This window comes from Anomalospiza imberbis, unplaced genomic scaffold, assembly GCF_031753505.1.
Source record: "Anomalospiza imberbis isolate Cuckoo-Finch-1a 21T00152 unplaced genomic scaffold, ASM3175350v1 scaffold_468, whole genome shotgun sequence".
NCBI classification, from domain to species: domain Eukaryota; kingdom Metazoa; phylum Chordata; class Aves; order Passeriformes; family Viduidae; genus Anomalospiza; species Anomalospiza imberbis.
Window position 1 is genome coordinate 22891 of NW_027100076.1, and position 26820 is coordinate 49710.

General features: G+C 54.1%; 1 protein-coding gene across 1 annotated transcript; it reads right to left on the reverse strand.

The window, feature by feature from the left end:
• Positions 1-1857: 1857 nt before the first annotated feature.
• ATP2A1 (ATPase sarcoplasmic/endoplasmic reticulum Ca2+ transporting 1) lies at positions 1858-26820 on the reverse strand. Its single transcript, XM_068178514.1, has 19 exons — positions 26744-26820; positions 23288-23392; positions 21232-21370; positions 19543-19623; positions 18574-18659; positions 16889-17186; positions 15996-16162; positions 15115-15203; positions 11833-11935; positions 10706-10837; positions 9894-10019; positions 9063-9281; positions 7860-8195; positions 7185-7405; positions 5862-6064; positions 4517-4602; positions 4288-4421; positions 2823-2940; positions 1858-2151 (listed from the first exon to the last, which is right to left on the reverse strand). Exons 3-19 carry the CDS (start codon positions 21317-21319, stop codon positions 1873-1875), a joined length of 2766 nt encoding a protein of 921 aa, XP_068034615.1. The 5' UTR covers positions 21320-21370; positions 23288-23392; positions 26744-26820; the 3' UTR covers positions 1858-1872.

Sequence of the window (26820 nt, forward strand, 5' to 3'; positions counted from 1 at the left end):
GGGGGGCGACAGTGACATCATTGGGGTGACAGTGACGTCATGGGGTGACAGTGACGTCACATGAGGTGACAATGACATCACAGGGAGGTGAAAATGACGTCATGGGGTGACAGTGACGTCACAGGGAGGTGAAAATGACGTCATGGGGTGACAGTGACATCACAGGGTGGTGAAAATGATGTCATGGGGGTGACAGTGATGTCATAGGAGTGACAATGATGTCACAGGGAGGTGACGGTGACATCACATGTGGCGACAGTGACAATGAGGTGACAGTGATGTCATGGGGTGGCAGTGACGTCATGGGGGTGGCAGTGAGGTCACCATGGCAGGGAGGTGACACCGAGGTGCCACAGGTGGCACCAAGGTGACAATGGCGACATTGAGGTGACAATGGTGACACCGAGGTGACAGAGGTGACATTGAGGTGACACCGAGGTGACACTGGTGGCACTGGTGACACAGAGGTGACAATGGTGGCACTGAGGTGACACTGAGGTGACAATGAGGTGACAATAACACCGAGGTGACACTGAGGTGACACTGGTGGCACTGAGGTGACAATGACAATGAGGTGACAATGGTGGCACTGAGGTGACACTGAGGTGGCACCGAGGTGACACTGAGGTGACAATGACAAGGAGGTGACACAGAGGTGACACTGAGGTGACACAGAGCTGACACTGAGGTGACAATGACGAGGTGACACCGAGGTGACACTGGTGACAAGGAGGTGACACAGAGGTGACACTGAGGTGACACTGGTGACAAGGAGGTGACACAGAGGTGACACCGAGGTGACACTGGTGACAAGGAGGTGACCCCAAGGTGACACTGAGGTGACAATGACAAGGAGGTGACACCGAGGTGACACTGGTGACACAGAGGTGACACAGAGGTGACACTGGTGACACAGAGGTGACAATGACAAGGAGGTGACACAGAGGTGACCCCAAGGTGACACTGAGGTGACACAGAGGTGACACTGACAATGAGGTGACAATGGTGGCACTGAGGTGACACTGAGGTGACACTGGTGACCCCAAGGTGACACTGAGGTGACAATGGTGACACTGAGGTGACAATGACACTGAGGTGACAATGACACTGAGGTGACACTGAGGTGACCCCGAGGTGACAATGACACCGAGGTGACACTGAGGTGACCACGGGGTGACAATGACACTGAGGTGACACTGAGGTGACCCCGAGGTGACACCGAGGTGACACTGAGGTGACAATGACACTGAGGTGACAATGACACTGAGGTGACACTGAGGTGACCCCGAGGTGACCCCTGGGTACCTGCGGGCGGTGCCGGGCCCGGGCGGGGTCACGCTGGGGACGAGAAGATGGAGATGAGAGGGGGGAGGGGACACAGGGGACCATGGGGACCATGGGGTGACCAGGAGGTGACCAGGAGGTGACCATGGACCAGGAGGTGACCATGGGGTGACCAGGAGGTGACCATGGACCAGGAGGTGACCATGGGGTGACCAGGAGGTCACCATGGACCAGGAGGTGACCATGGGGTGACCAGGAGGTGACCATGGACCAGGAGGTGACCATGGGGGGACCAGGAGGTGACCATGGAGATGGTCAAGGGGATGGGGAGATGACTAGGAGGTGACCATGGACCAGGAGGTGACCATGGAGGTGACCAGGAGATGGTCACGGTCACCAGGAGATGGTCAAGGGGACAGGGAGGGCATGGAGGTGACCATGGAGGTGACCACGGAGGTGACCACGGACCACGGAGATGACCATGGAGGTGACCATGGAGATGATGGTCAAGGGGACAGGGAGGTGACCATGGAGATGACCATGGAGGTGACCATTGTGGTGACCATGGAGATGACCTGGAGATGATGGTCAAGGGGACAGGGAGGTGACCATGGAGGTGACCAGGAGATGGTGGAGATGGCCAAGGTCACCTGGCCATGATGGAGGTGACCACAAAGGGTGGAGGTGACCCCGAGGGGGGTCAGGAGGGGACATGGGGACACCCCGAGGTGGCCGGGCCACCTCCTCACCCTCCAGGTAGTTCCTGGCGATGAACTTGAGGGCCTCGTCCAGCAGAATGACCGGGAACGAGATCTTGATGACCATCAGCCAATGGGTCAGCGACAGCGGCGTCAGCTTGAAGATCATCTGGAGACACCGGGGGACACGGCTGGGACCTCCTCCCGGGCCACCACCGTGGCCACCAGAGAAACCTTGTGGCCACCAGAGCCCACCCGTGGTCAGCAGAGCCCACCCGTGGTCATCGAACCCAGTGGTCACTCAAGGTCAATGGTCGCTGTCTTGGTGGTCACCAATCCAATGTCCCCATGGCCTCCAGCCCAATGACCACCAGCTTGATGACCACCAGCTTGATGACCACCAACCCAATGGCCACCAACCCAATGTCCACCAACCTGATGACCACCACCCCAATGACCACCAATGACCATCAACCCAATGACCACCAGCTTGATGACCACCAACCTGATGACCACCTCCCAATGACCACCAACCCAATGACCACCACCTCAGTGACCACCAGTTTGATGACCACCACCCCAACGTCCCCAAGGCCACCAACCCAATGACCACCAATGACCACCAACCCAATGACCACCAAGCCCATGGCCACCAACCCAATGACCACCAAGCCCATGGCCACCAACCCAATGACCACAACCCAATGACCATCAATGACCACCAACCCGATGACCACCAACCCAATGACCACCAACCCAATGACCACCGGTTTGATGACCACCACCCCAACGTCCCCAAGGCCACCACCCCCGCGGTGTCCCCCCGGTGTCCCCTCTTACGGGCAGGGGGTCGATGTAGAGGATGACGAAGTGCAGGGACATGGAGAGGCAGATGGAGCCCATCAGCCAGATGTTCACCCATGGTGGCATCCGGGCCAGTGACTGGTTCTCAGACAGGCTGGGGACATCGGGGACACCGGGGTGACCATGGGGACATCGGGGACAATGGGGACATCGGGGTGGACAGGGCCCATCAGCCAGATGTTCTCCCATGGTGGTATCTGGGCTGGGGTTCTTGGAGAGGTTGGGGACATCGGGGACACCGAGGTGACCATGGGGACATCAGGGACATCGAGGTGACCATGGGGACATTGAGGTGACCATGGGGACATTGGGAACATTGGTGACATCAGGGACATCAGGGGTGGACAGGGCCCGTCAGCCAGATGTTCTCCCATGGTGGTATCTGGGCTAGGGTTCTTGGAGAGGTTGGGGACATCGGGGACACCGAGGTGACCATGGGGACATCGGGGACACCGAGGTGACCATAGGGACATTGAGGACATTGAGGAGGTCACCACAGGGTGGGGGCACAATGATGGTGACGATGACAATGGTGACCATGGTGACAATGCCGTTATCTGTTGAGGGCGTTGGACATCTCGGTGGGCACCATTATGAGAATGCCATGATGACCATGACCACAACCATGATCATGATGACCATGATGACCACGATGACCATGACAATGATGACCACCACAACGACAATGACAGAGGTGACAATGACCATGGTGACCCCGACGAAGATGACCACGGTGACCATGTCCCTCACCTGTTGAGGGCGTTGCACATCTCGATGGCCACCACAATGACCATGATGACCATGACCACAACCATGATCATGACGACCATGACCATGATGACCATGACCACAACCATGATCATGATGACCACGATGACCACTATGACCATGACAGTGATGACCACCACAACGACAATGACAGAGGTGACAATGACCATGGTGACCACGATGAAGATGACCGCGGTGACCAGGCCCCTCACCTGTTGAGGGCATTGCACATCTCGATGGCCATCACAATGACCATGATGACCATGACCACAACCATGATCATGACGACCATGACCATGATGACCATGACCACAACCATGATCATGATGACCACGATGACCACTATGACCATGACAGTGATGACCACCACAACGACAATGACAGAGGTGACAATGACCATGGTGACCACGATGAAGATGACCGCGGTGACCAGGCCCCTCACCTGTTGAGGGCATTGCACATCTCGATGGCCATCACAATGACCATGATGACCATGACCACAACCATGATCATGACAACCATGACCATGATGACCATGACCACAACCATGACCATGATGACCACGATGACCACAATGACCATGACAATGATGACCACCACAACAACGACTGACAGAGGTGACAATGACCATGGTGACCACGATGAAGATGACCGCAGTGACCACGCCCCTCACCTGTTGAGGGCGTTGCACATCTCGATGGTCACCAGCACCGACAGCGCCATCGTCATCGGCACCGGCGACTCGAAGATGTCGCAGTCCAGCCCCTCGAAGTCCACGTTGTGCTCGGAGCACTGCATGAAGTGGGTCTGGGGGGACATTGGGGACATCGGGGTCACCTCGAGGACACCTCGAGGACACCTGGAGGACACTCGAGGACACTCGGGGACACTCGGGGACTCACCAGCTGGTGGTAGCTGACGTTGGGTCCATCCTCAGCGAAGAGGAACCACCAGGCGGCCGCTCCCACCGTGGCGGCCCCGACGTAGCCTGGGGGGGGGACAAACGGGGGAGGGGTTGGGGACAACTGGGGACACCTGGGGGTGTCCAAGGGGCCATCTTGAGGGTCTCCAGGTGGATTTTTGAGGTCTCCAGGTGGTTTTTTGAGGTCTCCAGGTGGTTTTTTGGGGGGTTTCAGGTGGTTTTTGGGGGCATCCGGGTGGTTCCATGAGGTTCTCAAGGTGTTCCCCACGAGGTTCCTCAAGAAACCTTCTCCCTGGGGGTCTCAAGGTGGTTTTTTGGGGTCCCCAGGTGGGTTTTTGGGGTTCCCAGATGTTTTTTGGGATCTCCAGGTGACTTTTGTGATCCACCATGTGTTTTTTTGGGGTTCCTAGACATTTTTTGGTGTCTCCAGGTGGTTCTTTGGGATCTCCAGGTGGGTTTTTTTGGGTGTCCAGATGGTTTTTTGGGCTCCTCCAAATGGCTCTTCAAAGAACCTTCTCCTGACCTCCTCAAATTGACTTTTTGGGCTCCACCACGTGGTTTTTTGGGATCTCCAAGTGGTTTTTTGGGGTTCCTAGATTTTTTTGGGGTTCCCAGATGCTTTTTGGGACCTCCAGGTGGTTTTTTTGGTGTCTACAGGTGTTTTTTTGGGGTTCCCAGATGCTTTTTGGGACCTCCAGGTGGTTTTTTGGTGTCTACAGGTGTTTTTTTTGGGGTTCCCAGATGCTTTTTGGGACCTCCAGGTGGTTTTTTGGTGTCTACAGGTGGTTTTTTGGGGTTTCCAGACTTTTTTTGGTGTCTCCGGAAGGTTTTCTGAGGTCTCCAGATGTTCTTGTAATCCACCACGTGTTTTTTTTTGGGTTCCCAGACATTTTTTGGGGTCTCCAGGTGGGTTTTGGGGATCTCCAGGTGGTTTTTGTGATCCACCACGTGATTTTTTGGGGTTCCCAGACATTTTTTGGAGTTCCCAGACATTTTTTGGGGTCTCCAGGTGGTTTTTGTGATCCACCACATAGTTCTTTTGGGGTTCCCAGGCCTTTTTGGGGTTTCCAGATGTTTTTTGGGCTCTCCAGACATTATTCTGGGGTCTCCAGGTGTTTTTTGGGGTTCTCCAGCCGCTTTTTTGAGTTCCCCAGCCGCTCTCCGAGCTCCACCACGTCCTCTTCTGACGCCTCCCCCTCACCTCCACAACCCTCCCCCACCACCCCTCTCCACAGACACCCCCCGTGGCTGACCTCGAGCGACCGCGGCGTGGCCACCACCCCATTCCAGGTGGCCACCACCACCACCAGCGGGCGTGTCCTCACCTCCGATGGCCAGGTAGCGGAAGAAGAGCCAGCCGGAGATGAGCGGCTCCTTGGGGCTGCGCGGTGGCTTGTCCATGATGTCCAGGTCGGGCGGGTTGAAGCCCAGCGCGGTGGCCGGGAGGCCATCGGTCACCAGGTTGACCCAGAGCAGCTGCACCGGGATCAGCGCCTCGGGCAGGCCCAGCGCCGCCGTCAGGAAGATACTGGGAGGGGACGGGGAGGGACTGGGTCAAACTGGGAGGGACTGGGAGGGACTGGGAGGGACTGGGAGGGAACTGGGATGGAACTGGGATGGACTGGGATGGACTGGGAGGGACTGGGAGGGACTGGGAGGGACTGGGATGGAACTGGGATGAACTGGGAGGGACTGGGATGGAACTGGGAGGGACTGGGATGGACTGGGAGGGACTGGGATGGACTGGGAGGGAACTGGGATGGAACTGGGATGGACTGGGATGGACTGGGAGGGAACTGGGATGGACTGGGATGGACTGGGATGGAGTGGGAGGGACTGGGAGGGGACTGGGATGGAGTGGGAGGGAACTGGGACAAACTGGGAGGGACTGGGATGGACTGGGATGGACTGGGAGGGACTGGGAGGGAACTGGGTCAAACTGGGATGGACTGGGATGGACTGGGATGGAACTGGGATGGACTGGGATGGACTGGGAGGGAACTGGGACAAACTGGGAGGGACTGGGATGGACTGGGATGAACTGGGAGGGACTGGGATGGACTGGGAGGGACTGGGATGAACTGGGAGGGACTGGGAGGGACTGGGAGGGAACTGGGATGGACTGGGATGGACTGGGATGGAACTGGGAGGAACTGGGATGGACTGGGAGGGACTGGGATGGACCTGGGATGGACTGGGACAAACTGGGATGAACTGGGATGGACTGGGAGGGACTGGGAGGGACTGGGATGGACTGGGAGGGGACTGGGTCAAACTGGGATGGACTGGGATGGACTGGGATGGACTGGGATGGACTGGGATGAACTGGGATGGAACTGGGAGGAACTGGGATGGACTGGGAGGGACTGGGATGGACTGGGAGGGACTGGGATTGAACTGGGAGGGACTGGGATGAACTGGGATAAACTGGGATGGACTGGGATGGACTGGCCCAAACTGGCCCAAACTGGTCCAAACTGGGCCGAACTGGGCCCCGAGCGAGCCCGAGCCGGGTGAAGCCCCAAGCGAGCAGCTCCCAACTCCGGGCGAGAAGACGGCGCCGACCGCTCTGAACCGGTCCAAACTGGTCCAAACTGGTCCAGACCGGTCCGGAGACCGGTCCAAACTGGTCCAGACTGGGCGCTCACCAGACGACCTCGCCCACGTTGGAGGAGATGAGGTAGCGGATGAACTGCTTCATGTTGTTGTAGATGGCCCTGCCCTCCTCCACGGCGGCCACGATGGTGGAGAAGTTGTCGTCGGCCAGGACCATCTCCGAGGCCGTCTTGGCCACGGCCGTGCCCGAGCCCATGGCGATGCCGATCTCGGCCTTCTTCAGCGCCGGCGCGTCGTTGACGCCGTCGCCGGTCTGAGGGGCGAGAAAAGCAGGCGATGTGGGGTTGGATGGGTGGTGGGACTCCAAAACTACGTCAAAAGGCCTTGGTGGAAGCTCAAAAGTTGGTGGAGTTGGACCTCCATAACCACGTCCATCAACAACTTCCAACCCCTTCCCCCCATAAACCCACGTTAGACCTCCAAAACTGCACCCAAACCCTCTCATACCCATGGTGGACTTCCATAACCACGTCCACCAACAACTTTGGACCATAAACCCCCACAAACCCGTGGCTGACCTCCAAAACTGCACCCAAACCCTCTCATACCCCATGGTGGACCTCCATAACCACGTCCACCAACAACTTTTCACCATAAACCCCCACAAACCCGTGGCTGACCTCCAAAACCGCACCCAAACCCTCTCATACCCCATGGTGGACCTCCATAACCACGTCCCCCACCACCGCCACCAGGTTCCTCCTCACCATGGCGGTGATCTCGTCGAAGGACTGCAGGAACTCCACGATCTTGGACTTGTGGGTGGGCTCGACGCGGGCGAAGCAGCAGGCGCGGCGGCAGGCCTCGCGCTGCTCGGACAGCGGCAGGTCGTCGAACTCGCGGCCGGTGTAGGCGCGGCCGGTGACCTCCTCGTCCTCGCCGAAGATGCCGATGCGGCGGCAGATGGCGATGGCCGTGCCCTTGTTGTCGCCGGTGATCATGATGACGCGGATGCCGGCGTCGCGGCACAGCCGGATGGAGCCCATCACCTCCTTGCGTGGAGGGTCCAGCATGCCCACGCAGCCCACGAAGGTCAGGTCGGTCTGGGGAGGTCAGGAGATGGGGTTGGAGGTGGTGGTGGGACCAGGGAAGACCAGAAAGTGAAGTTCTGGAGATCATCAAGGAAGAGGAACCTCCAAAAATGGGGTTTGGAGGTCGTGGTGGGAGCAGGAACCTCCAAAAATGGGGTTTGGAGATCGTGGAGTCCCAGAAACCCCCCAAAAATTAAGGTTTGGAGGTCATGGACAACCAGGGAAGATCAAAAATGAAGTTTTGGAGGACATCAAGGAAGAGAAACCCAAAAAAATGGGGTTTGGAGGTCGTGGAGGACCAGGAACCTCCAAAAATGAAGATTTGGAGGTCGTGGAGGACCAGGAACCACCAAAAATGGGGTGTGGAGGTTGTGGTGGGACCAGGGAAGTCCAAAAGTAAAGGTTTGGAGGTCCTGGAGGACCAGGAATCTCCAAAAATGGGGTTTGGAGACCACAAAAACCCAAAAAAAAAGAGGATTGGAGGTCATGGAGACCTCCTGAAGACCCCAGAGAAGGTTCCAGGTGTTCCTACAGAGGCAAGGACCCCAAAAGGACCAGAGATCTCCCCAAACCCAGGTCCCACCACCCCAACCAAGGTCCCACCACCCCAACCAAGGTCCCATCACCCCAAAATGAGGTCCCATCACCAAAAACAAGGTCCCACCACCCCAACCAAGGTCCCACCACCCCAAAATGAGGTCCCACCACCCCAAAATGAGGTCCCACCACCCCAACCAAGGTCCCACCACCCCAACCAAGGTCCCACCACCCCAAAATGAAGATCCCACCACCCAAACTGAGGTCCCACCACCCAAAATGAAGATCCCACCACCCCAAAATGAGGTCCCACCACCCATGGGACACCTCGGGGCCACTGACCTCGTACTCGGCGAACTTGGAGGAGTCCTCGAGGACCATGTCCTCCTTCTTGGGCGGGGTGTCGCGGGTGGCCAGGGCCAGGCAGCGCAGGGTGTCCCTGCCCGTGCCCCACTCCTTGATGACGCTCTGGATCTTCTCCTTGACCGCCGGCGTCAGCGGCACCCGCGTGGTGCCCACCCGGACGTAGTTGCAGCGGTCGATGACGCCCTCGGGGGCGCCCTGCGGTGGGACACGGGAGGTTGGAGAAGGTTTGGGGTGGTGGGATGGAGGCTGGAGAAGGTTTGGGGTGGTGGGACATGGTCATGGGGTGGTGGGACCAAGGTTGGAGAAGGTTTGGGTGGTGGGATGGAGGTTGGAGAAGGTTTGGGGTGGTGGGATGGAGGTTGGAGAAGGTTTGGGGTGGTGGGATGGAGGTTGGAGAAGGTTTGGGGTGGTGGGATATGGTCATGGGGTGGTGGGACCAAGGTTGGAGAAGGTTTGGGTGGTGGGACCAAGGTTGGAGAAGGTTTGGAGTGGTGGGACATGGTCATGGGGTGGTGGGATGGAGGTTGGAGAAGGTTTGGGGTGGTGGGATGGAGTTTGGAGAAGGTTTGGGGTGGTGGGACATGGTCATGGGGTGGTGGGATGGAGTTTGGAGAAGGTTTGGGGTGGTGGGACCAACGTTTGGGGTGGTGGGATGGAGGTTGGAGAAGGTTTGGGGTGGTGGGACCAACGTTTGGGGTGGGGGGATGGAGGCTGGAGAAGGTTTGAGGTGATGGGACATGGTCATGGGGTGGTGGGACCCAGGTGACCTCCAGGTGACCTCCAGGTGACCTCCCCCGGGTGGCCCACCTTGACGAACATCTTGTTGCCCACGGCGGCGCGCGAGGCCTTGGCCGGCGAGCAGAAGACCGACATGGACTTCCTGTCCCTGGAGAACTCCAGCGTGAACTCCTTCTTCATCAGCTGCTTGATCACCTGGGCAGGTGGGACAGCTCAGGTGGCACCGGTGGCCCAGAAGGTGGCCCAGGTGGTGGCCCAGGTGGCCCAGAAGGTGACACAGGTGACACAGGTGACCTCGGACAGGTTCTGGACTCGTGGTGGAGACAATGGGGGCAACCATGGACAAGGTGACAACGGGAGGTTCTCCAGGTGGCCCAGGTGGCCCAGAAGGTGGGACAGGTGGTGGCCCAGAAGGTGACCCAGGTGGTCACCCAGGTGACACCAGGAACACGAGGAGAACCAGAAGAACCACGGACAAGGTGACAATGGGAGGTTCTCCAGGTGGCCCAGGTGGCCCAGAAGGTGGCTTGGGTGGTGGCCCAGGTGGTGGCCCAGGTGGTGGCCCAGCTGGTGGTCCAGGTGGGACAGCTGGTGACCCAGGTGACACCAGGAACACGAGGAGAACCAGAAGAACCATGGACAAGGTGACAATAGGAGGTTCTCCAGGTGGCCCAGGTGGCCCAGAAGGTGGCTTGGGTGGTGGCCTGGGTGGTGGCCCAGGTGGGACAGCTGGTGGCCCAGGTGACACCAGGAACACGAGGAGAACCAGAGGAACCACGGACAAGTTGACAATGGGAGGTTCTCCTGGTGGCCCAGGTGGTGGCCCAGGTGAGACAGGTGGTGGCCCAGGTGGGACAGCTGGTGGCCCAGGTGACACTCACGGCGTTGCAGGCGTTGGCGCGCTCCACCTTGGACAGGCTCCGGACGTCGGTGTTGAAGACGTTCATCTTCTCCACCAGGCAGGTCAGCGCCGTCTCGGTGGCCTCGCCGACCTTCTCGTAGACACCCTTGGCCTGAGGGACACGACGGGGGCCAGCTGGGACAGGTGAGCACAGCCCCAGGGGGCTGGGGACACCTGGAGGTGGCCCAGGTGACCCCGGTGGTGGCCCAGGTGACCCAGCTGTCCCAGTTGGTGGCCCAGATGACCCCAGTGGTGGCCCAGGTGGGCCGGGTGGCCCAGGTGACCCACAGGTGACCCACAGATGGCCCAGGTGGCCCAGATGACCCAGGTGGCCCAGGTGTCCCAGTTGGTGGCCCAGGTGACACAGATGACCCAGATAATCCAGCTGGTGGCCCAGATGACCCTGGTGGTGGCCCAGGTGGCCCAGGTGGCCCACAGGTGGCCCAGGTGACCCACAGGTGGCCCAGGGGACATAGATGACCCAGATGACCCCGGTGGTGGCCCAGGTGACCCAGGTGACCCACAGGTGACCCACAGGTGACCCACAGGTGGCCCAGGTGACCCACAGGTGGCCCAGGTGACCCCGGTGGTGGCCCAGGTGGCCCAGATGACCCATATGACCCCAGTGGTGGCCCAGGTGACCCACAGGTGACCCACAGGTGACCCACAGGAGTCCCACAGGTGGCCCAGGTGACACAGGTGGCCCCAGTGGTGGCCCAGGTGACACAAATGACCCAGGTGACCCACAGGTGGCCCCGGTGGTGGCCCGGGTGGCCCAGGTGGCCCCAGTGATGGCCCAGGTGTCCCAGGTGACCCAGGTGACCCACAGGTGGCCCCAGTGGTGGCCCAGGTGTCCCAGGTGACCCAGGTGGCCCAGGTGGCCCCGGTGGTGGCCCAGGTGGCCCAGGTGTCCCAGGTGACCCAGGTGGCCCAGGTGGCCCTGGTGGTGGCCCAGGTGACACAGGTGGCCCCAGTGGTGGCCCAGGTGTCCCAGGTGTCCCAGGTGGCCCAGGTGGCCCAGGTGACCCAGGTGTCCCAGGTGGCCCTGGTGGTGGCCCAGGTGGCCCGGGTGGCCCCGGTGGTGGCCCGGGTGGCCGCGGCTGTCACCTCGTTGTAGTCCAGCGAGGAGTCGTTGCAGAGGGCGCAGATGGTGGCCAGCTCCACCAGGCCATCGAACTGACCCGCCTTGACCGGCCGCTCCTGCTTCAGCCTGGGGACACCACGGGGACACCACCGGGTCAAGGTGGACATCATGGGGACATCACGGGGACATCACAGGGGTCAAGGTGGACATCACAGGGGACATCACGGGGACATCACAGGGGTCAAGGTGGACATCACAGGGGACATCACGGGGACATCACAGGGGTCAAGGTGGACATCATGGGGGACATCACAGGGGTCAAGGTGGACATCATGGGGACATCACAGGGGACATCACGGGGACATCACACAGGACATCACCGGGGTCAAGGTGGACATCAGGGGGACATCACCAGAGACATCACAGGGGACATCATAGGGGACATCACAGGGGACATCACAGGGGACACCACTGGGGTCAAGGTGGACATCACGGGGACATCACCAGAGACATCACCAGAGACATCACAGGGACACCACGGGGTCAAGGTGGACATCATGGGGACACCACGGGGACACCACCGGGTCAAGGTGGACATCATGGGGACATCACGGGGACATCACAGGGGTCAAGGTGGACATCATGGGGACATCACAGGGGACATCACGGGGACATCACACAGGACACCACCGGGTCAAGGTGGACATCATGGGGGACATCACCAGAGACATCACAGGGGACATCACAGGGACACCACCGGGGTCAAGGTGGACATCATGGGGACATCACAGGGGACACCACCGGGGTCAAGGTGGACATCACGGGGACATCACCAGAGACATCACGGGGGTCAAGGTGGACATCACGGGGACATCACAGGGGACACCACCAGGGTCAAGGTGGACATCACGGGGACATCACCAGAGACATCACAGGGGACACCACCGGGGTCAAGGTGGACATCACGGGGACATCATGGGGACATCACAGGGGACATCACAGGGGTCAAGGTGGACATCACGGGGACATCACCGGGGTCAAGGTGGACATCACGGGGACATCACCAGAGACATCACCAGAGACATCACAGGGGACACCACCGGGGTCAAGGTGGACATCATAGGGGACATCACAGGGGACATCACAGGGGACATCACAGGGGTCAAGGTGGACACCACGGGGACACCACCGGGGTCAAGGTGGACATCATGGGGACATCACAGGGGTCAAGGTGGACATCACGGGGACATCACGGGGACATCACCGGGTCAAGGTGGACATCACGGGGACATCACGGGGACATCACCGGGTCAAGGTGGACATCACGGGGACATCACCGGGGTCAAGGTGGACATCATGGGGACACCACCAGAGACATCACAGGGGTCAAGGTGGACATCATGGGGACATCACCAGAGACATCACAGGGGACACCACCGGGGTCAAGGTGGACATCATAGGGGACATCACAGGGGACATCACGGGGACATCACACAGGACACCACCGGGGTCAAGGTGGACATCACGGGGACATCACAGGGGACATCACCGGGGTCAAGGTAGACATCATGGGGACACCACCGGGGTCAAGGTGGACATCACGGGGACATCACCAGAGACATCACAGGGGACACCACCGGGGTCAAGGTGGACATCACGGGGACATCACCGGGGTCAAGGTGGACATCACAGGGGACATCACAGGGGTCAAGGTGGACATCACGGGGACATCACAGGGGACACCACCGGGGTCAAGGTGGACATCACGGGGACATCACGGGGGTCAAGGTGGACATCATGGGGACACCATCGGGGTCAAGGTGGACATCACAGGGACATCACAGGGGACATCATAGGGGACATCATGGGGACATCACAGGGGACACCACCGGGGTCAAGGTGGACATCACGGGGACATCACAGGGGACACCACCGGGGTCAAGGTGGACATCATGGGGACATCACAGGGGACATCACCGGGGTCAAGGTGGACATCATGGGGGACATCACCAGAGACATCACAGGGGTCAAGGTGGACATCACGGGGACATCACCGGGGTCAAGGTGGACGTCATGGGGACATCACGGGGACATCACCGGGGTCAAGGTGGACATCACAGGGACACCACCAGAGACATCACCAGAGACATCACAGGGGACACCACCGGGGTCAAGGTGGACATCATGGGGACATCACACAGGACACCACCGGGGTCAAGGTGGACATCACGGGGACACCACCGGGGTCAAGGTGGACATCACGGGGACATCACCAGAGACATCACAGGGGTCAAGGTGGACATCACAGGGGACATCACAGGGGACATCATAGGGGACACCACAGGGGTCAAGGTGGACATCAGCATAGACATCGTCGGGGTCAAGGTGGACATCACAGGGGACATCACCAGGGATGTCACAGGAGACTTCAGGGTCAAGGTGGACATCGGGGGACACTGAGGACATCGGAGACATTGTGGACATTGGGGTCAGGAGAACGTTGAGGGACATCAGGGTCATGGTGGACATCAGGGGACATCAGGGGTCATCGGGGACATTGGGGACATCGGGGTCAAAGAGGACATCGGGGTCAGGAGAACGTTGAGGAACATCAAGGTCAAGGAGGACATCGGGGCCAAGGTGGACATCAGGGGACATTGGGGACATCAGGGTCATGGTGGACATCAGGGTCATGGTGGACATCAGGGGACATCAGGGGTCATCGGGGACATTGGGGTCATTGTGGGACGTGGGGACATCAGGGGACATCGGGGTCAGGAGAACGTTGAGGGACATCAGGGTCAAGGTGGACATCGGGGTCCAGGTGGACATCAGGGGACTTTGGGGACATCAGGGTCATTGAGGACCTTGGGTGGCATTTGGGGACCTTCAGGTGACATTTGGGAACACCAGGTGGGATTTGAGGACCTTTGAGAACATTTTGAGGACATTTGAGGAGGTTCTGAGGACCTCTGAGAAGGTTCTGAGGACCTCTGAGAAGGTCTCTGGACATTTGAGAAGGTTCTGAGGACATTTGAGAAGGTTTTGAGGACCTCTGAGAAGGTTCTGAAGACCTCTGAGAACGTTTTGAGGACCTCTGAGAAGGTTTTGAGGACATTTGAGAAGGTTTTGAGGACCTCTGAGAAGCTTTGAGGACCTTTGAGAAGGTTCTGAGGACCTTTGAGGAGGTTTTGAGGAGGTTTTGAGGAGGTTTTGGAGGTCCGCAACTCTCGGGGTGGCTTTTGGTGACCCCGAGGTGACATTTGAGGACCCCGAGGTGACATCTGGGGACATCTCGGACTCACACTTCTCCCTCGGGGGCGTAGGTGGAGCCGGTGATGGAGAACTCGTTCAGGGAGCAGACGTCGCCCTCCACCTTGTCCATGATGAACATCTGGGGACAGACGGGGACGTTTTGGGGACACCTGGGGACACCTGGGGAGGTTCCTGGGGCGTCCCTGGGGGAATTTTTGGGGTCTCCATGGAGATTTTGGGGTCTCCTGGAGGAATTTTGGGGTTCCTGGAGAAACTTTTGGGGTTTCCATGGAGAAATTTTGGGGTCTCCTGGAGGAATTTTTGGGGTTCCCGGTGGAATTTTGGGGTCTCCTGGAGGAACTTTTGGGGTTTCCATGGAGAAATTTTGGGGTCTCCTGGAGGAATTTTTGGGGTTCCCGGTGGAATTTTGGGGTCTCCTGGAGGAATTCTGGGGTCTCCTGGAGGAAATGTTGGGGTTCTTGGAGGAAGTTTTGTGGTTCCAGGTGGAATTTTGGGGTCTTCTGAAGGAATTTTGGGGTTCCTGGAGGAATTTTGGGTTCTCCATGGGACAGTTTTGGGTTCTCGTGGACATTTTGGGTTCTCCATGGAAATTTTGAGTTCTCCATGGAAATTTTGAGGTTCCTGGTGGAAATTTTAGGTTCTCCATTGACATTTTGGGGTTCTCATGGACATTTGGGGTTCTCCATGGGCATTTTGGGTTCTCCATGGACATTTTGATGTTCCTGGTGGAAATTTTGGGGTTCTCATGGACATTTTGGTGTTCTTGGAGGAAATTTTGGGTTCTCCATGGAAATGTTGAGGTTCCTGGTGGAAATTTTGGGTTCCCCACGGAACAATTTTGGGTTCTCCATGGACATTTTGGGTTCTCCGTGGACATTTTGGGGATTCTGGGGCATTTTTGGGGTCCCACCTTGCAGACGGACATCTGGTTGGTGGTCAGCGTGCCGGTCTTGTCGGAGCAGATGACCGAGGTGCAGCCCAGGGTCTCCACGGAGGGCAGGCTGCGGACGATGGCGTTCTTCTTGGCCATGCGGCGCGTCCCCAGCGCCAGGCAGGTGGTGATGACCGCCGGGAGGCCTGGGGGGGACATCTCGGGGTCACCAGGGCCACCAAGGCCACCAGGGTGGTGGGCAGAGGCTGGTGGGGGTCACCTGGAGAGCCCAGGGGTGGCCATGGATGAGGTTCAGAGCTCCACGAGTGACCACGAGTGGTGGCCACAGAGCAGCAAGTGACCACGGGTGGTCCATAAATGACCATGGGTGGTCCATAAATGACCATGGATGGTCCATAATGACCACAAACCTTCTCCAAAACCCCTCAAATGACCACAAATGACCTCCAAAACCCCACAAATGACCATAAATGGTCCATAAATGACCACAAGCGACCACGAACCTTCTCCAAACCCCACAAATGACCATGAATGACCTCCAAAACCCCACAAATGACCATGAACATTCTCCAAAACCCCATAAATGACCATGAATGACCTCCAAAACCCCACAAATGACCACGAATGGTCCATAAATGACCACAAACCTTCTCCAAAACCCCATAAATGACCACGAATGGTCCATAAATGGCTAGAAACCATCTCCAAAACCCTACAAATGACCACGAATGGTCCATAAGTGACCACAAACCTTCTCCAAAACCCCACAAACGACCACAAATGGTCCATAAGTGACCACAAACCTTCTCCAAAACCCCACAAATGACCACGGATGGTCCACAAACGACCACGAGCGACCACAAACCATCTCCAAAACCCCACCACCACCACCACCACCACCCACCACCAACCTTCAGGGATGGCGGCCACGGCCAGGGCGACGGCGATCTTGAAGTAGTAGATGGCGCCGCGGATCCAGGAGCCGCCGTGGACGGGGTCGTTGAAGTGGCCGATGTTGATGGCCCAGACGGCCACGCAGATGAGCGAGATGACCTTGGAGAGCTGCTCGCCGAACTCGTCCAGCTTCTGCTGCAGCGGCGTCTTGTCCTGCTCGGTGGCCGCCATCTCGTCGCGGATCTTGCCGATCTCCGTGTTGACGCCCGTGGCCACCACGATGCCCACGGCCTTGCCCGCCCCGATGTTGGTGCCCTGGGCGGTGGGACGGGGAGGAGAAGTCGTTTTGGGGTTTCGAGACAATGTTTTGAGGTGTGGAGGAGAAGTTTTGGGGTTTGGACACAAAATTTTGGGGACGGAGGAGAAATTTTGGGGATGGAAGAGAAATTTTGGGGTTTGGACGTGAAATTTGGGGTTTGGACACAAAATTTTGGGGTTTGAGGAGAAATTTTGGGATCTAGAGGAGAAGTTTTGGGGTTTTGAGGAGAAATTTTGGGGTTTGGATGAGGAATTTTGGGGTTTGGATGAAGAATTTTGGGGTTTGAGGAGAAATTTTGGGGTTTGGAGGAGAAATTTTGGGGTTTGAGGAGAAATTTTGGGGTTTGGATGAGGAACTTTGGGGTTTGGACACAAAATTTTGGGGTTTGGAGGAGAAATTTTGGGGTTTGAGGAGAAATTTTGGGGTTTGGATGAGGAATTTTGGGGTTTGGAGGAGAAATTTTGGGGCTTGAGGAGAAATTTTGGGGTTTTTGGAGGTTTTTTGGGGGTTTTAAGAGATTTTTGGGGGGGAATTTTGGAGATTTTTGGAGATTTTTTGGCATTTTTTGTGTGTTTTGGGGGGATTTTTGGAGGTTCTTTGGGTTTTTTTGGAGGTTTTCGGGGGATTTTTGGAGGTTCTTTGGGTTTTTTTTTTATTTTTGCGGTGTTTGGGGGGATTTTGGGGTTTTTTGAGGGGATTTTGGGGTGATTTTGGAGATTTTTGGGGTTTTTGGGAAAATTTTGGAGGTTTTTGTGGGGATTTTGGGTATTTCAAGGGAATTTTCGGAGGTTTTTTTGTTTTCTGTGGGTTTTTGGGGCGATTTTTGGAGATTTTTGAGATTTTTTGGGGTTTTCGGGTGGGTTTTGGTCATTTTTGGAAATCTTTTGGGGGTTTTTTTGTGGGTTTTTGGGGGATTTTGGGTTTTTTTGGGGGTATTTTTGGAGATTTTTGAGATTTTTTTTGGGGTTTTTTTGGGAGGATTTTGGTCATTTTTGGAAATCTTTTGGGGTTTTTTTGTGGGCTTTTGGGGGATTTTGGAGTTTTTTGGAGTTTTTTTGGGGGATTTGGGGGTTTTTCGAGGTTTTTTGGGGTTATTTTTGGAGATTTTTTTTGGCCTTTTTTGGGGTTTTTTTGGGGGGTTTTTTGGAGATTTTTTGGCCTTTTTTGAGTTTTTTTTGGGGTTATTTTTGGAGATTTTTTGGCCTTTTTTGGGGTGTTTTTTTGGGTTTCTTTTGAGTTTTTTGGGGGTTTTTTGTGGAATTTTGGAGATTTTTTTTTTTTGTGGGGGGGGACATCACGCAGGCGTGGCCCCGATGACGTCACACGGGTGACCCACCCCGCGCCGATGACGTCACCGATGACGTCACCGATGACGTCACCCACCGAGAACAGCATGTTCTTCTTGTCCTGGTTGACGGCGCGGGGGTCGGGCACCGGCTCCGTGTGCTTGATCACCGACACCGACTCGCCTGCACCAGTACAAACCAGTATGGACCAGTACGGACCAGTACAAACCGGTACAAACCGGTATAAACCAGTTTGAACCAGTTTGAACCAGTATAAACCAGTATGAACCACTATAAACCAGTATGAACCAGTATGAACCAGTATAAACCAGTATAAACCAGTCTGGGACACAGCGAACCGCCCCACTGAGATCCCAGTATAAACCAGTATGGACCAGTTTGAACCAGTATAAACTGGTACAAACCGGTATAAACCAGTATAAACCAGTTTGAACCAGTATAAACCAGTATAAACCGGTACAAACCAGTATAAACCAGTATAAACCAGTATAAACCAGTATAAACCAGTATAAACCAGTCTGGGACACAGCGAACCCCCCCCAGTCCCCACTGAGATCCCAGTATAAACCAGTCTGAACCAGTTTGAACCAGTATAAACCAGTATAAACCGGTACAAACCAGTATAAACCAGTATAAACCAGTTTGAACCAGTATAAACCAGTATAAACCAGTATGAACCAGTCTGGGACACAGCGAACCCCCCCAGTCCCCACTGAGATCCCAGTATAAACCAGTATGGACCAGTCTGAACCAGTATAAACCAGTATAAACCAGTTTGAACCCGTATAAACCAGTATAAACCAGTATAAACCAGTATAAACCAGTTTGAACCAGTATAAACCAGTATGGACCAGTATAAACCAGTTTGAACCAGTATAAACCAGTACGGACCAGGATAAAAAACCCCTTCAGCCTCGATTTCCCCCCGTTTTTAACCCTTTAGTTCCCTCCCAGTCCCTCCCAGTTCCCTCCCAGTCCCTCCCAGTTCATCCCAGTGCCCGCCCGGCCCCCTCCCAGTCCCAAACCAGTTCAAACCAGTACGAACCAGTAAGGATGGACTGGTCCACCCGCAGCGTGGTGGATTTGATGGAGATGATGCGGATGTCGGCCGGGACCTTGTCCCCAACTGGGAACAGAGCGGGGCCTTACTGGGAGGGACTGGGACAAACTGGGACAAACTGGGACAAACTGGGAGGGACTGGGAGGGACTGGGAGGGACTGGGATGAACTGGGAGGGACTGGGATGAACTGGGAGGGACTGGGACAAACTGGGACAAACTGGGAGGGACTGGGAGGGACTGGGAGGGACTGGGATGAACTGGGATGGACTGGGATGGACTGGGATGAACTGGGAGGGACTGGGATGGACTGGAATGAACTGGGAGGGACTGGGATGGACTGGGATGGACTGGGACGGACTGGGACAAACTGGGACAAACTGGGAGGGACTGGGAGGGACTGGGATGGAACTGGGATGAACTGGGATGGACTGGGATGGACTGGGATGAACTGGGATGGACTGGGAGGGACTGGGATGAACTGGGATGGACTGGGATGGACTGGGAGGGACTGGGATGGACTGGGATGGACTGGGATGGACTGGGATGAACTGGGACAAACTGGGACAAACTGGGAGGGACTGGGAGGGACTGGGATGAACTGGGAGGGACTGGGACAAACTGGGACAAACTGGGACAAACTGGGAGGGAACTGGGAGGGACTGGGATGGAACTGGGATGAACTGGGATGGACTGGGATGGACTGGGATGAACTGGGATGAATTGGGATGGACTGGGATGGAACTGGGAGGGAACTGGGATGGAACTGGGATGAACTGGGATGGACTGGGATGAACTGGGATGGACTGGGATGGACTGGGATGAACTGGGAGGGAACTGGGATGGACTGGGATGAACTGGGATGAACTGGGATGGACTGGGAGGGACTGGGATGGAACTGGGATGGAACTGGGATGAACTGGGATGAACTGGGATGGACTGGGATGAACTGGGATGGACTGGGATGGACTGGGATGAACTGGGAGGGAATTGGGATGGACTGGGATGAACTGGGATGAACTGGGATGGACTGGGAGGGACTGGGATGGAACTGGGATGGAACTGGGATGAACTGGGATGGACTGGGATGGACTGGGAGGGACTGGGATGGACTGGGATGGACTGGGATGGACTGGGAGGGACTGGGATGGACTGGGATGAACTGGGATGAACTGGGAGGGAACTGGGAGCCAAAGTCTCTTTGTCCCCTCAAGGTCCCCAATTGACCCCGATGTCCCTCAACGTCCTCCTGACCCCCATGTCCCCTGATGTCCCCACGTCCCACAACGACCCCAATGTCCTCGATGTCCCCGATGTCCCCGATGTCCTCGATGTCCTCAATGTCCCACAATGTCCCACAATGTCCTCAATGTCCCCGATGTCCTCGATGTCCCCAATGTCCTCAATGTCCCCCATGTCCTCAATGTCCCACAATGTCCCACAATGTCCTCAATGTCCCCCATGTCCTCAATGTCCCACAATGTCCCCAATGTCCCCGATGTCCTCAATGTCCTCAATGTCCTCAATGTCCCCCATGTCCCCCATGTCCTCAATGTCCCCGATGTCCCCGATGTCCTCAATGTCCCCCCTGTCCTCAAGGTCCTCAATGTCCCCAATGTCCCCCATGTCCCCGATGTCCCCCATGTCCCCGATGTCCTCAATGTCCCCCGTGTCACCTGCCACCTCGGCGATGTCCCCCGGCACGAGGTCCCTGGCCTTGATCCTCTGCACGGCCTTGCGGTCGCTCCGGTAAACCTTGCCCATCTCGGGCTCGTACTCCTTGAGCGCCTCGATGGCGTTCTCGGCGTTCCGCTCCTGCGGGGACATCGGGGACACGTTGGGGACACCTTGGGGACACGTTGGGGACACGTTGGGGACACCTTGGGGACATCGGAGACGGCACAGGGACATTGGGGACACGGTGGGGACATTGTGGGGGACACACAGGGACACTCCTGGGGCGCCTCGATGGCGTTCTTGGTGTTCCTTCTTCTCCTGGGGACACCAAAGGGACCTTGGGGACACCTTGGGGACACCTTGGGGACATCTTGGGGACATCACAGGGACATTGGGGACATCTTGGGGACATTGGGGACATCTTGGGGACATTGGGGACATCATTGGGGACACCTTGGGGACATCGTTGGGGACATTGGGGACATCACAGGGACATTGGGGACACCTTGGGGACACCTTGGAGACATCCTGGGGACATCGTTGGGGTCATCAAAGGACAGCACGAGAACACCGAAGCTCACACAAAATCCACCCCAAATGTCCCCAAATGTCCCAAAATGTCCCCAAATGTCCCCAAAATGTCCCCAAATCTCCTTAAACGTCCCTGAAATCTCCCCAAAATGTCCCCAAACCCCCCTAAACGCCCTAAAATATCCCCAAAATGTCTCCAAAATGTCCCAATTTTCCCCCAAATTTCCCAAAATGTCCCCAACATTTCCCAAAATGTCCCCAAAATTTCCCCAAAATGTCCCAAATGCCCCCAACCCCCCCAAAATGTCCCCAAATGTCCCCAAATGTCCTTAAACATCCCCAAAATCCCCCTAAATCCCCCATAAATGTCCCCAAAAATGTCCCCAAAATGTCCCAAAATCCCCCCAAATGTCCCAAAAATGTCCCAAAATTCCCCCAAATCCCCCCAAATGTCTCAAAATGTCCCCAAATCTCCTCAAACATCCCCAAAATGCCCCCAAATGTCCCAAAATGTCCCCAAATCCCCCTAAAATGTCCCCAAATGTCCCAAAATGTCCCCCAAATCCCCCCAAATGTCCCTAAATGCCCCTAAAATGTCCCAAAATTCCCCCAAATCCCCCCAAAATGTCCCAAAATATCCCCAAATTTCCCAAAATCCCCCCAAAATCCCCCCGAAATGTCCCAAAATGTCCCCAAATCTCCTTAAACATCCCCAAAATCCCCCCAAATTTCCCAAAATGCCCCCAAAATCCCCCTAAAATGTCCCCAAATGTCCCAAAATGTCCCAAAATTCCCCCAAATCCCCCAAAATGTCCCAAAATGTCCCCAAATCTCCTTAAACATCCCCAAAATCCCCCCAAATGTCCCAAAATGCCCCCAAAATCCCCCTAAAATGTCCCCAAATTTCCCCAAATCCCCCAAAAATCCCCCCCAAAATTCCCCCAAAATCCCCCTAAAATGTCCCTAAATCCCCCGAAAATGTCCCAAAATTCCCCCAAATCCCCCCAAAATGTCCCAAAATTTCCCAAAACGTCCCAAAATCCCCCCAAATTTCCCAAAATGTCCCCAAAATGTCCCCAAAATGTCCCCAAAATATCCCCAAATGTCCCCAAATCTCCTCAAACATCCCCAAAATCCCCCCAAAATCCCCCCAAAATGTCCCAAAATTCCCCCAAATCCCCACCAAATGTCCCAAAATGTCCTCAGATCTCCTTAAACATCCCCAAAATCCCCCCAAATGTCCCCAAATGTCCCAAAATTCCCCCAAAATGTCCCCAAATGTCCCCAAATTTCCCAAAACGTCCCCAAAATGTCCCAAAATTCCCCCAAAATGTCCCCAAATGTCCCCAAATTTCCCAAGACGTCCCCAAAATGTCCCAAAATTCCCCCAAATCCCCCCAAAATGTCCCCAAATTTCCCAAGACGTCCCCAAAATGTCCCAAAATTCCCCCAAATCCCCCCAAAATGTCCCCAAATTTCCCAAAACGTCCCAAAATGTCCCCAGAGGTGCCCAGGTGTCCCCACCTGCCAGACGCCCACCACGGCGTTGGCGATGAGGATGAGGAGGATGACGAAGGGCTCGACGAAGGCCGTGATGGTCTCCTCACCCTCCTCGAACCAGGCCAGCACCTTGGGGACAGCGGGGACAGCGGTGACGGATCCCGAAAACCCCAAAATCCCGAAGAACCCCCCCAAAAATCCCGAAAAATCCCGAAAATCCAAAAAAACCCCAAAAAAATCCGAAAAAATCCCAAAAAAGAGAAAAATCCGAAAAAATGCTGAAAAAATCCCCAAAAAATCCCCCAAAAATTCCCCAAAAATACCGAAAATCCCAAAAAAATCCCAAAAAGTGCTGAAAAAACAAAAAAACCCCAAAAATCCCCAAAAAACACCCAAAAAATCCCCGAAAAGTTAAAAAAATGTCATCGATTTCCACCCAAAATCCAGCCCAAGGAGCCTCCTGGAGCCGGGCCAGCACCTTGGGGACAGCGGGGACGGATCCCGAAAACCCCAAAATCCCGAAGAACCCTCCCAAAAATCCCCAAAAATCCAGAAAATCCAAAAAAACCCCAAAAACCCCCCCAAAAATCCAGAAAAAATCCCAAAAAAGAGAAAAAAAATCCCAAAAAATGCTGAAAAAATCCTGGAAAAATCCCAAAAAATTCCCCAAAAATCCCCAAAATCCAGAAAAAATCCCAAAAATGCCAAAAAAAACCCAAAAAACCCCAAAAATCCCAAAAAAACCCCCAAAAAATCCCCAAAAAGTCAAAAAAAAGTCATCGATTTCCACCCAAAATCCAGCCCAAGGACCCTCCTGGAGCCGGGCCAGCACCTTGGGGACAGCGGTGACGGATCCCGAAAACCCCAAAATCCTGAAGAACCCCCCCAAAAATCCCCAAAAATCCCGAAAATCAAAAAAACCCCAAAAAACCCCCAAAAAATCCGAAAAAATCCCAAAAAAACCCCCCCAAAAAAATCCGAAAAAATCCCAAAAAAAGACAAAAAATCCGAAAAAATGCTGAAAAAAGCCTGAAAAAAATCCCCAAAAAAATTCCCCAAAAATCCCCAAAATCCAGAAAAAAATCCCAAAAATGCCAAAAAACCCAAAAAAACCACCCCAAAAATCCCAAAAAATCCCAAAAAAAATCCCCGAAAAGTTAAAAAAAGTCATCGATTTCCACCCAAAATCCAGCCCAAGGACGCTCCTGGAGGGAGGGCACAGCGGGGACAGCGGTGACGGATCCCGAAAACCCCAAAATCCCGAAGAATCCCCCCAAAAATCCCCAAAAATCCAGAAAATAAAAAAAAACCCAAAAAACAACAACAAAAAAAAAAAATCCCAAAAAGAGAAAAAAAATCCCAAAAAATGCTGAAAAAATCCTGGAAAAATCCCAAAAAATTCCCCAAAAATCCCCAAAATCCAGAAAAAAATCCCAAAAATGCCAAAAAAAACCAAAAAAAAACCCCCAAAAATCCCCAAAAATCCCCAAAAAAATCCCCAAAAAGTCAAAAAAATGTCATCGATTTCCACCCAAAATCCCGAAGATCCCCCCCAGAAATCCCGAAAAATCCAGAAAGAAACCCAAAAAACCCAAAAAAATCCCCAAAAAAAGAAAAAAAATTCCAAAAAATGCTGAAGAAATGCTGAAATAAATCCCCGAAAATCCCGAAAATCCAGAAAAATCCCAAAAAATGCCGAAAAAACCAAAAAAAGAAAAACAAAAATCCCCCAAAAAAACCCAAAAAAATCCGAAAAAATCCCAAAAAAAGAGAAAAAAAAAATCCCCAAAAAAGATGAAATAATCCCGAAAAAAATCCTGAAAAAATCCCAAAAAATCCCCCCAAAATCCAGAAAATCCAGAAAAATTCCAAAAAATGCCAAAAAACCCCCAAATAACCCAAAAAATTCCCCAAAAATCCTGAAAAATCCCGAAAAAAACCCCAAAGAATCCTAAAAAATCCCAAAAAAAACCCAAAAAAACCAAAAAAAGATAAAAAAAAGGCAAAAAAATCTGAAAAATTCCTGAAAAAAATCCCGAAAAATCCCCAAAAATGCTAAAAAAACAAAAAAAAACCCCCACAATCCCAAAAAATCCCGAAAATCCCAAAAAATCCACAAAAAAATCCCCAAAAAAAGAGAAAAAAATCCCAAAAAATCCCAAAAAATCACCCAGAAATCCCAAAAATGCCAAAAAATTCCCAGAATTGTTCCCAAAAATCCCCAAAAAATCCCCAAATTTTCCTCCCATTTTGGGGGATTTTTTGGGCCATTTTTGGGGATTTTTTTGCCATTTTTGGGGTTTTTTTTTGCCATTTTCGGGGGATTTTTGGGCCATTTTTAGTTCATTTTTGGGGATTTTTTCCCCATTTTTGGGGAGATTTTTTGGGGATGTTCCCCCCATTTTTGGGGACATTTTTTGGGATTTTCCCCCCATTTTTGGGGGATTTTTTGGGCCATTTTTGGGGATTTTTTGGGCCATTTTTGGGGGATTTTTTGGGCCATTTTAGGTCGTTTTTTTGCCATTTTTGGGGGATTTTTTGGGCCATTTTAGGTCATTTTTTGCCATTTTTGGGGGATTTTTGGGCCAATTTTAGGTAATTTTTTTGCCATTTTTGGGCGATTTCCCCCCATTTTTGGGGAGATTTTTTGGGGATTTTCCCCCATTTTTGGGGAGATTTTTTGGGCATTTTTGGGGGATTTTTTGGGCCATTTTTATGTAATTTTTTTTACCATTTTTGGGCGCTTTTCACCCATTTTTGGGGAGATTTTTTGGGGATTTCCCCCCATTTTTGGGCATTTTTTTGCCATTTTTGGGTTTTTTTTTTTGCCATTTTCGGGTTTTTTTTTTGCCATTTTTGGGGGATTTTTGGGCCATTTTTAGTTCATTTTTGGGGATTTTTTCCCCATTTTTTGGGGAGATTTTTTGGGGATTTTTTCCCATTTTTGGGCCATTTTGGGGGATTTTTTGGGCAATTTTAGGTCATTTTTTGCCATTTTTGGGGGATATTTTGGGCCATTTTAAGGTAATTTTTTTGCCATTTTTGGGCGATTTTTCCCCATTTTTGGGGAGATTTTTTGGGGATTTTCCCCCATTTTTGGGGAGATTTTTTGGGGATTTTTTTTGCCATTTTTGGGGGATTTTTGGGCCATTTTTGGGGGATTTTTTGGGCCATTGTTAGGTCATTTTTTTGCCATTTTTGGGGTTTTTTTTGCCATTTTCGGGGTTTTTTTTGCCATTTTGGGGGGATTTTTGAGCCATTTTTAGGTAATTTTTTGCCATTTTTGGGCGATTTTTCCCCATTTTTGGGGAGATTTTTTGGGGATTTTCCCCCATTTTTGGGGAGATTTTTTTGGGCATTTTTTTGCCATTTTTGGGGATTTTGGGGCCATTTTTGGGGGATTTTTTGGGCCATTTTTAGGTAATTTTTTTGCCATTTTTGGGGATTTTTGGGCCATTTTTGGCCGTTTCTGGGACTCACGAAGGAGATGCAGGCGGCCAGGAGCAGGATCCGCACCAGGAGATCCTCGAACTGCTCCACCACCAACTCCCAGATGG

Coding starts and splice junctions, on each gene's coding strand:
- ATP2A1 (XM_068178514.1), bottom strand. CDS start 21,319: ATGGGCAAGGTTTACCGGAGCGACCGCAAGGCCGTGCAGAGGATCAAG. Junction 18,660..19,542: donor GGACCAGTCCATCCTTACTG/GTTCGTACTGGT, acceptor GTACTGGTGCAG/GCGAGTCGGTGTCGGTGATC. Junction 10,838..11,832: donor CCTCGCTGGACTACAACGAG/GTGACAGCCGCG, acceptor CGTGTCCCTCAG/GCCAAGGGTGTCTACGAGAA.